This window comes from Fragaria vesca, linkage group LG4 (genome assembly GCF_000184155.1).
Source record: "Fragaria vesca subsp. vesca linkage group LG4, FraVesHawaii_1.0, whole genome shotgun sequence".
Taxonomy (NCBI): Eukaryota; Viridiplantae; Streptophyta; class Magnoliopsida; order Rosales; family Rosaceae; genus Fragaria; species Fragaria vesca.
The window spans coordinates 15,691,742-15,702,393 of record NC_020494.1 but is presented as its reverse complement, the minus strand read 5'-3'; the positions used below and the strand labels follow the sequence as shown (position 1 = coordinate 15,702,393).

Sequence of the window (10,652 nt, the reverse complement as noted above, 5' to 3'; positions counted from 1 at the left end):
CTACCATTAACATAAGAGAAATACAAAGAAAAGTAGACTTTCTGGAAATCTAAATTGTTCTTGAGATTGAACCAACCCAAGGTAAAAGAATGCAAAGTCTACATTTAACATAAGACACATCTACTATTTTCATTAGAAACATCTACCATTAACATAAGAGAAATTAAAGAAAAATAGACTTTCTGGAAAATTAAATTGTTCTTGAGATTGAAGCAAATCAAGGTAAAAGATGCAAAGTCTACATTTAACATAAGATACAACTACTTTTTTCATAAGAAATGTCTACCATTAACATAAGAGAAATCAAAGAAAAGTAGACTTTCTAGAAATCAAAATTGTTCTTGAGGTTAAAGCAACCCAAGAGAAAAGATGCAAAGTCTACATTTAACATAAGACACGTCTACTATTTTCATAAGAAATGTCTACCATTTACATAAGCGAAATAAATGTCACATCCCAGGACCCATTCTGCCGTAACACGATATTGTCTGCTTTGGGCCCACCGGCCCTCACGGTTTTGTTTCCGACAGCTCAGGAGCAGCTTCCCAGTAGGTCACCCATCCTAGGATTGCTCTAGCATCAACATGCTTAACCTCGGAGTACCCATCCCCTCTGAAGCCGTTGAGCCACCGAAAGGCCTCGTATTAGATTGGAGGTGAGCATGTACATATACAGCACATAACTCCTCTCCGTTTGGCCGATGTGGGATATTACAATCCACCCCCTTGGGAGTTCAACGCCCTCGTCGGCACACTCGCACCACACGGCAGAGTGGCTCTGATACCATTTGTCACATCCCAGGACTCATTCCGCCGTAACACGATATTGTCCGCTTTGGGCCCACCGGCCCTCACGGTTTTGTTTCCGACAGCTCAGGAGTAACTTCCCAGTAGGTCACCCATCCTAGGATTGCTCTAGCATCAACATGTTTAACCTCGGAGTACCCATCCCCTCCGAAGCCGTTGAGACACCAAAAAGCCTCGTATTAGATTGGAGGTGGGCATGTACATATACAGCACATAACCCTTCTCCGTTTGGCTGATGTGAGATATTACAATCCAAGTGTAATACCCCGGAATTTTAATATTAGTTTCTAATATTATTTTGGAAATTATTTAAGTAAGAGTTGTATGGATTTGTGGTTTAGTGAGTGGACTGGAAGTAGTTGAGTTTTTAGTTCCGTAAAAATGCTCTATTTTGAAGGGTTAAGAGTTGACTTTTTAATCGGTTGGGTTTCTCGGGAAACTTCCTTCACGAAAGTTGTAGAGCACGACGATACGAGTTCGTAGACACGTGGCACGCGTAAAACGGACTTTGTATGCGAAAGTTATGGTCAGCAAAAGTTCGTGATTTTCGGGAATTTTTAGTATAACTAAGAAAAGTGTTAGGTTTCTTTTCATTTTTCCGGAACCATTTCTTCCCTCTTCTCTTTCTCTCCCGCGCCTCACCTTGGGTATCTGAGTTTTCCAGCCGACCTGACCCGGACCCGGCAACCCGACCCGACTTTTCCGGCCAACTCCGGCCGACCCAGACGACGGCACCGGTCGGGTTCTCTTCCTCTCCTCCGTCCGAGCTGCCCTGTGGTGGTGACTTGCGCCGATTCAGTCCCGAAGTGGTGACCCGAAGCTTGGAAGTCCGGCTTGGAGACCGGTCGGGTTTCCCACCTCCGGCGGCGGCGACGCAGCTTGGAAACGGTCGGGATAGGAGCTCTTTGGCGTCCTGGTTTGTTTTCCGGTGGTCTTGAAGCTTGACTCTCGGTGTGGAGTGGTGGTGGTGAATTCCAACTTTTCCGGCGGGTTTCCGGTGATTTCCGGCCGATTCCGGCCGAACTAGTTGAACCCTCAGGTATAAAAGATGCTCCTCTCTCCTCAATCTACAAATTTGATGTTTTGAGTTTGCCCTAATTCGGACGTTTCGTGGTGACGCGTGGGGCCCACTCGTCGCCGCCTGTGGTGGCGCGTGGTGGCGCGTCCGGTAGTGTCTGGGGTGTTTTGTGGTGCTGGTTAGATAATACTCTTCGATACGAGTGTGTTGATTTGTGGGTTGTAGGTTTTGGTTATCTTTATTGCATGCTAGGGTTTCCCAGTGGTGATTAGTTTCGTTCGTTTCATTTTTTTTAGTAATCCGAACATGAGATTCTGGATAGTAGTTCTATAGGATGTGTAGGATGTTTCAGCGACCTTTTAGAGGTCAAGGAGGAGGATTTGTCTCGAGTGATAAGCTCGTGGATTAGGACTTGAGTTTCGGTTCGAGTCGGATAATGTTGCTTTCTTAGTTACTAAGGTTAACGTTTTGTTAATAGGTGACTTTGTGATGTGGTTTTGTGTGATATGCTTGAGTTGTGCGTGCGAAGACGCAGCTGGATTTGAGGTGAGTAACATCTCACTAAGGTCCAGTTTCGGACCAATCATTATAATTATTATGATGTTGATTTTGAAGATGATTATGATGATGATTGTGTTGTTGTTTTTGAGAATGATGATGATGATAATTATTATGATGACAATGGTAATGGTTTTGTTTGATGATTATGATGCTATTTTTATATTGTGAGTAAATCTCACATGGGTTCTTAAATAACCGAATTTACTTTATAATTTTGTTTTATTAATTGTGAAATTGTCCTTGAAGGAAAATGACTTTGTTTTTAAAAATAAATGAGCTTGATCGTCAACGGCTCATGATAAGTGAAAACAAGTTTTCTGTTAAAAATAAATCTTTCAAAAGGACTTTCGATCATGTGATATGGTGATGTTGAAATATGTTTGTTAATAAACAACTTCGCTGACAAGAGCTTAAAACAACTACCATAAAAATACAAATAAATGAACAACTTCGCTGACAAGAGCTTAAAACAACTACCATAAAAATACAAATAAATGTAAACAACTATCAACAAACATATTTCAACATCACCATATCACATGGTCTACCATTAACTTTGAACTCTGTATGTCGAATTGGATGCCCAACTGAAACAAGAACCTTAAAAAATTATACTCCTATAATTCAAATAATTTTGAGGTAAATCCTCCAAACAGAAATGAAACAACATGAGGTCAAGAACCCTCCACCCACCATATTCAAAATCACAACTAAAACTATCGATCTAATGTTCAATTTAGATGCACGCTCATAAGAAATTTAGTTTCACAAAAATGTTGCAAATAAGAACTTTCAACGTATTTAGAAATACAAGCAGTGCTTAATTATAATTAGGATGATTAAGCTAAAAACAACATACCTTTAGCCCTACGCTCATTCCATAAAATTTCCAAATCTACACTGCTTAACGAAAGACCAAATATCTGATTAGGAACTATAAAATATATTAGGTTGAGACACAGAAGGATATTTACCTCTACTGCACTTTCCTTGGAAGATCTGCTTTGTTCCCACCTAGAGCCATGACCATAAGAGAATGATCCAAATAGATTGAAACACATAAATTAGCATAAACAAGTCAGTATACAGTGCACACTTAAACTTAAGTGATAGGTCATACAGGTCAAATGTTCATCTTTGCCTATAAGAATTATAGGCTGGAGATTAGGTAGACTTATTACCCAAACACAACACCTCTTGCTTCTGCCTCCGATCATCTCCAAGTCGGAGTCCGAGCCCTGCTCCGAGTTGGTCAAGGCTCCATCTCGACAAAATGTTGCGTGCCTGGCGGCCTGGCCTCTTCAAGCTTGGGTCTTCTTCTCCGATCAATCAAGTCGTCGGAGACGGAAAAACGAAAAAGCAGAATTGGGGATTGATTAGAATCGAATTAAAACTGTAAATTAGGGGTTCTAGAAGGCAGAGGAGATTGAGAGGGTTCAGGGATTACCACTTGCAAGCTGTGGCGTCGCCGGAAAACGTAGTAATCGCAGAAAATGCCTTCGAGCTTCCTCCTTCGATCTGAGTCTAGAATTTATACATATAGGTTTCCAGAGTAGGACTAGGTAGAGGAGAGTGAGAGGGTTAGAACAATGGTGTGGTTTATTGGTCGGCGGCGACTTAACGACGGCGGAGGGAACGCTGGCAGGGCGGCGACGTTCTCGCCCCGTCTTGGCTTGTCTCTCTCTCTCTCGATCAAAATGAGTTGAGTTTAGGGTTTCAACCCTTATAGCTAAAGGACCAACGGTCCAGATCTTCACCTGTGAAGTTTTATTAGATGAAAAATCAAAAATAGCCAAAATAAAGTTTGACAAAATCCTTAAAGGAAAAGAAAAAAAAAATGGGAGATTCAACTTTTGGCCCAAAAAAAGACGGGCTATTCAAATTTTAGACCAAAATCATTTATGACACTTAAAAAATGTTATAGTTGAACTTTTATAACATTTTGGAAACGTTATGGCTTATTCGAATCACAATGTTTATCAAACGTTATTAAAACATCTTTTATCGCGTTTTTCAAACGTCTGTCCTCCTAAGGTCGAGTACACTCCTTAGTAAGGTGCCCCACCTGCCCACAATTGTAGCAAGCCTGAGTTTTCCGCTTGTTGCACTCCCTAGAAATATGTCCTAACCCATCGTAACGGTAGCATCTCAAGGGCTCTACTTGTTGGATAGGTGCAGCTGGCACCGTAGCTAGACCCTGCTGATCGGTCCGCTGCCTCTTCCCAAACGCACCATGGTGACCCTCAGTGCCACTGCCGCCTGCAATGGCCTTCCCCTTCCCATGCACATCTCTCAGTCCCTCAGCCTCAGGCATGGCCTCCTCCTGCTCAACTGCAAAGGAACTCTCTACCGCTTCTGTTAGAGTAGCAAAACGGTGTGAACTCACAACATTCTGGAGCTTATGCCTCAAACCCTGAATAAACTTCCATGACAAGGCCACTGCATCCATCTCTCTCGCGAATCGATACAGCTGAGAAAAACGTGCCTCATAGTCCCTGACACTCATCAAGCCCTGCACTAGAGCTATGAACTCAAGCTCCAACTGCTCCCTCACAGTATCAGGAAAATACTTCTCCCGAAGAGCTGTACGAACCCCTCCCAAGACAAAGCGGTCACATCTCTAGCTCTCTCTACCCCGCTCCACCATACCCGTGCCTCATCCTTGAGAAGAAAAATAGCAATACGCATCTTCTCAATCTCCGTACACGTGATAAGGGTAAAGTATGTCTCCATGCCCTCTATCCAGTGATCCGCTACAAGGAAGTCTGTACCTCCAAGAAAGGAAGGCGCTCCTAACCTGATGATACCCTAAGCTAGCCTGGCCAATCGTAGACCATCATCTACTGCAACTGGCACTGGCACCTCCAACACCACCTCCTCCTCAAAGAAATCATCCACAGGTGGAGCCCTACCTCTGCCTCTGGCCCTACCTCGGCCTCTAGCTCTTCCTCGCGGAGGATCCATCACCTAAGAAGCAAGTAAACCTTGGTTAACTCATGCATAAAACTTAAACCAAAATATAAGTCGAATGCAACATTTATTAACCAAGGCACTAACTCAAGGTGGACACAAAGATTCAAAATCCCACTAACAGAGTACTCTCTACTCTCACATCCTATTGACCTAGAGGCGACACCTAACCCTTCACATACCCAATGACATATCAATACCGAAGAGCTTATGATGGTGATCTGCTGCAGTCGGGCCATCACTCCGAAGTATTGATTATCACCAAATATATAAACCTAGCTCTAATACCAAACTGTCACACCCCAATTTTCGAATGATAAAATTTCAAAAATTTGGGCATGATAAAATTCAAAATCTTAATATCCCACAACCTGCTCGACAAATTCCAAACTAAAAACAAATACTGGAAAAGTAAATGTAAATTAACTCCTCAACCGAGTTAAACATTAAATCTCCTTAATTACATCAACATCTAAAAGTCTAGAAATAAACTACTTCGCTCACATGAGCTTAAAAACAACAGCCATAAAATACAAATAATGTACATCGCCTAAAACCCAGCTCTTAAGCCACTACCTCAACCCTGCTAATCAACACCTGCAGGTCTAACCCGTACACCATAAATTGGTGCACCGGGTTGTAAACAACAAACCCGGTAAGCTTAAAAAGCTCGTATGAGTAACTCTCAAAATAAAACTCAACAATTCCAACATCACATAAGATAACATTGAAAATTCCTGCATTAATAATTTAGTTCAGGAATCATTTAAAAGCAAGAGAATTCAAAAGAAATAATTAAGAGAACACAACAATTCAAAATCACTCAAAATCATAAATGAAACAAATAATTAAAAGGAAACGCAACAAATCACAATCAAACAAATCATAATAAAATACGGCAAAAAAGGCATAGTTCAGGAATTACTTAAAACAATGAATTTAAAATGACAACATATAAGAACATCACACAATCATTTCTCAACATTTACTTATGAGTTCGTCAACGCATAGTCATTCCTCATAAGTAACTAGACAAACATGTACTCATGGGTTCGTTAACACATAGTCATCCCCCATGAAGTACCGACAAACTAGAGCTCTATACTGACCGTAACCAATCACCTGGCCAAGACTTGGTTCTCGGTCCACCACGAAGGCTCCTAATCTAATAATCACCACCAAGGCACACATATCCACAACTAATGCACACAATCACCACTAAGGCACACATTTAAATACTCTCCCATCATAACACTTATCAAATCACAAAATAATAATATAATCATAACCGTAACCAATCACCCGATTTAAGGCTTGGAACCCAGTTTGACTATTTAAACAACAATTCACGATATAAAAATTTCATCAACAACAACACAAGAACACTTCATAAATTATATCTTTCCACCTAGATATATTTATATAAACAAAGACATAGATATTCCAACTAAAATAATCTATTCAACAACCATATTTTAACATCACAATATCACATGATCGGAAGTCCTTTTGAAAGATTTATTTTTATCAGAAAACATATTTTCACTTACTCATGAGCCGTTGACGATCAAGCTCATTTATATTTAAAAACAAAAATCATTCACCTTTTAAGGACAACTTCACAACTAACAATAATAAAATTATAAAATAAACTCGGTTCCTTATGAACCCATGTGAGATTTACTCACAATATAAAAATAGCATCATAATCATCAACAAAACCATTACCATCGTCACCATAATAATTATCAACATAATAATCATATCATCAACATTTCCATCAACATTATCATCATCATCATAATCGTCATCATCACAATTATATTTAAAATCATCTTCGTCACAATCATCATCATAATCATCTTCAAAATCAACATCACAATCATCATCACAATCATCATCATAATAATTATAAATAATTGGTCCGAAAGTGGACCTTGGTGAGATGTTACTCACCTCAAATCAAGCTACGTCTTCGCACGCACAACACAAGAATATAACACCAAACCACACTCCACAAGTCACCTATTAACAAAATTAATAACTTTAATAACCACTTAACCAAAAGAACATTGCACCCTTAACAAGCCTTAACCCAAGCAACTGAACCTACACACTTTGCCCGACGCGCCACCACGGGCAGCGGCGAGTGGGCCCCACGCGCCACCCCAACAACTTCAAAATCACAACAAACTTCCAATAGCAAACTTGTATAATGAAACATGGTGAGCATCTTTTATACCTAACGGTTGAACCAATTCGGCCGGAAAGTCGTCGGGTCGAAGTCGGGTCCACGAGTCGCTCTCACTCACCTACACAGGGAGGATCACGCCGAGGAGAGGAAGAAAACCTAACTGGAGCCGCCGTCTGAGTCTGGCGGAGTCGGCCGAAAAAGTCGGGTCGGGTCAGCTGGAAAACTCAGATACCGAAGGTGAGGCGCGGGAGAGAAAGAGAAGAGGGAAGAAATGGTTCCGAAAAAATGAAAAGGAAACCTAACACTTTTCTTATTTAACCCCAAAATTCCCTTAAAGCCACGAATTTCCGCTTACCATAACTTACTCATACGAAGTCCATTTTACGTGTGCCACGTGTCTACGAACTCGTATCGTTGTGCTCTACAACTTTCGTGAATGAAGTTTTCCGAGAAACCCAACAAATTAAAAAGTCAACTGTTGACTCTTTAAAATAAAGCATTTTCACGGAAATAAAAACTCGACTACTTCCAGTCCACTCACTAAACCACAAATCCATACAACACTTACTTAAATAATTTCCAAAATAATATTAGAAACTAATATTAAATTTTCGGGGTATCACAGTCTGAGTTTGGTAGGTTCATTTGCTTTTTAGTTTTTCTGTTCTTTCGGCAACAATCTTTTGGTTGCATTTTTAGGTTAGTTAATAATACAATTGCTTTAGCGATTGTTGGTAGTATAGGTTGGTCTGTGTTTGCAGTCCTTTGTCTGTTCTTTTTTTTTTTCATGTACGTTAGTTAATATTCATGCTTAACCATTTTGGTCGTCATGATCTTTGATTAATGGAAATTTCTCCTTTTCTCAAAAAGTGTCATGAGTTCAAATTATCAAGCTCTCTACAATCACTTGCAAAATATGAATTTGGTCATGTTTTCAAATTGTTCTCAAGTCCGGTTACACCAGTTTGTACTATTGTCATTGGTGTTAAACTGTTAATGATATGTAATATAGATCAGATATAACTTCAATTTGATTTTTCTCATTGGTTTAGAGAAGGCAACCAAAGACTAGGATCAAAGAAGAAGAATATTACATCTGTAATGGAATCGAAAGTGGAGGGAAGAAGATACATTATGAATTTATGATTGCTACAAGAGTTCAAGGGCTTAAGATTATGATTGATATTAATGTAAAGAAATATGGTTATGGTTGCTAACATGCGTTCTTAACATAGCTAGAGAGTTTTACAGAAAAGAAAATGACAGTAAGTTTACCACACAAGGACAATGATTCAATCCAACTTCATTCGATCATCTAAAGGCATACCAGAATAGAGTACTACGAGTTTTATGTCAATTTTTACATTCGGAGGATAGAATACTATAAATGACCTCGTCTATAGTTCTTCCTTTGTTAATATAATGCTTCCTCAAAACACCTTCCCTTTGAAATCCAGCCTTCTCCAGAACCCTTTGTGATCCCACATTGTTCACATCAACAAGACCTTCCAGTCTCTCCAAATGTGTCCACTCCTTAAAAATAGTATTAACCACCATCTTCACTGCCCTTGTAACAATTCCTTTCCTCCAGTACTTGGACCCCAAGGCATAGCCGATTTCAGCTCGACACCGATCATTACCTGAATTCGGGTTTACTAGAATAACACCAACAGGCCTGCCATCAAGACAAATTGCCCTAAACCATGGATGTGGGAGGATCTTTTCCTTGATGTGATTGAGCCCCTCTTCTTTGCTACCATAAGGCTCCCAAGTGCAGAAACGAGCCACTTTCTCATCTGTGCCCCAAACCATGAAATCATCAATGTCAGAAAGACCCATCTTCCTGAGGGTGATGGTAAAGACCTCATCACCGCCTTCTCTTCCGTTTGATATGCCAGAATTTCCCTCCATTACTACTCCAACGATTGCTTAGAGCTCAAGTGTTTCTGGCAGGAAAGGATGAGGAAGTTGCAATATATTTTGCGTTTATGTAGTGCACTGGCAACGGCATGGTGCCTTGGAAGATATAAAAAAAGAAGTTTTTTTTTAAATAAACAAAAAGGGAGCTTTAGAGTGTGACCAAGAAATGACTTAGAATAAAAAAGGGAGAATCAATGTGTTAGTGCCCGCCATAGTGGATCTTGGCAGCTGGTAAATTTCAAATTCCATTGAAAATAAAACCGAGTCAGAAAAATGATTTATTTATTATTATTATTTTTTTATGCTAGTCAGAAAAATGGTTAATACACATCTTTCAATTCAGTGTATCAGATTGATTTTCAACTAGAACTCTAGTATCTGCATATACATGGATTTCAAAACACAACTTTATTGCATATACATCAAGTTACTGAGTCGGACATTGATCTGTAGAAAGAAGACTATACATCACTACATCCCAAGTTCTTCCCTTCAAAACTAAATACTTCCTGAGAACACCCTCCTTCTGGAACCCGGCCTTCTCCAAAACTCTTTGTGATCCCACATTATTCACATCAACATGAGCTTCTAGTCTCTTTAAATGTGTCCACTCCTTAAAAATAGTATGGGCTACAATTTTCACAGCCCTTGTTGCAATCCCCTTCCCCCAGTACTTGGACCCCAAAACATAGCCGAGTTCATCTCTACAACGATCAATCCCCGATTTTGAGCCTACCGAAATTGCGCCAATTGGCTTGTTGTCAAGGCAGATTGCCCTGAACCAGGGGTGTGGGAGAACATGTTCCTTGATGAATTTAATGCCATCTTCTTTGCTGGTGTAAGGCTCCCAAATGCAGAAGCGAGGGACTTTCTCATCGGTTGCCCACACCATGAAGTCTTCGATGTCCGAAAGACCCAATATGGCCTAAGGCTGATCTTGGACAACTCATCACTGCTAGAACTTCCCTCCATGTATGATTTATACACATGATTATTGGTTAGAATTTTAAGCCTTTCTGGCTGGTAACAAATCCCAGAAAGCTTTAAAAATGTGTTTATATATGCGGCTAGAAAAGAGTGAGAGCATAAGAAATTGCAAGGAAATAAAGTGTATGAAAGTGATGGAGTTGGTCAGCTTTGCCTCCGTACGTCAATTTCATGGTGTAGTGAGCAAGAAAATATT

General features: G+C 40.1%; 2 protein-coding genes and 1 pseudogene across 2 annotated transcripts; all 3 read right to left on the bottom strand.

Moving 5' to 3' along the window:
- Window positions 1–4,414: 4,414 nt before the first annotated feature.
- LOC101303219 lies at window positions 4,415–5,349 on the bottom strand. The gene is made up of 2 exons (XM_004298227.1): window positions 5,220–5,349; window positions 4,415–4,968 (listed from the first exon to the last, which is right to left on the bottom strand). Exons 1-2 carry the CDS (start codon window positions 5,347–5,349, stop codon window positions 4,415–4,417), a joined length of 684 nt encoding a protein of 227 aa, XP_004298275.1.
- A 3,407-nt stretch (window positions 5,350–8,756) lies between these two features.
- On the bottom strand, window positions 8,757–9,460 carry LOC101302933 (uncharacterized N-acetyltransferase p20-like). Its single transcript, XM_004298226.1, has one exon. The coding sequence runs from the start codon at window positions 9,458–9,460 to the stop codon at window positions 8,903–8,905; it is 558 nt and encodes a 185-aa protein (XP_004298274.1). The 3' UTR covers window positions 8,757–8,902.
- Window positions 9,461–9,896: 436 nt separating this feature from the next.
- LOC101302647 lies at window positions 9,897–10,441 on the bottom strand (annotated as a pseudogene).
- Window positions 10,442–10,652: the final 211 nt, after the last annotated feature.

Coding starts and splice junctions, on each gene's coding strand:
- LOC101302933 (XM_004298226.1), bottom strand. CDS start 9,460: ATGGAGGGAAATTCTGGCATATCAAACGGAAGAGAAGGCGGTGATGAG.
- LOC101303219 (XM_004298227.1), bottom strand. CDS start 5,349: ATGGATCCTCCGCGAGGAAGAGCTAGAGGCCGAGGTAGGGCCAGAGGC. Junction 4,969..5,219: donor GCCAGTTGCAGTAGATGATG/GTCTACGATTGG, acceptor GGGTTCGTACAG/CTCTTCGGGAGAAGTATTTT.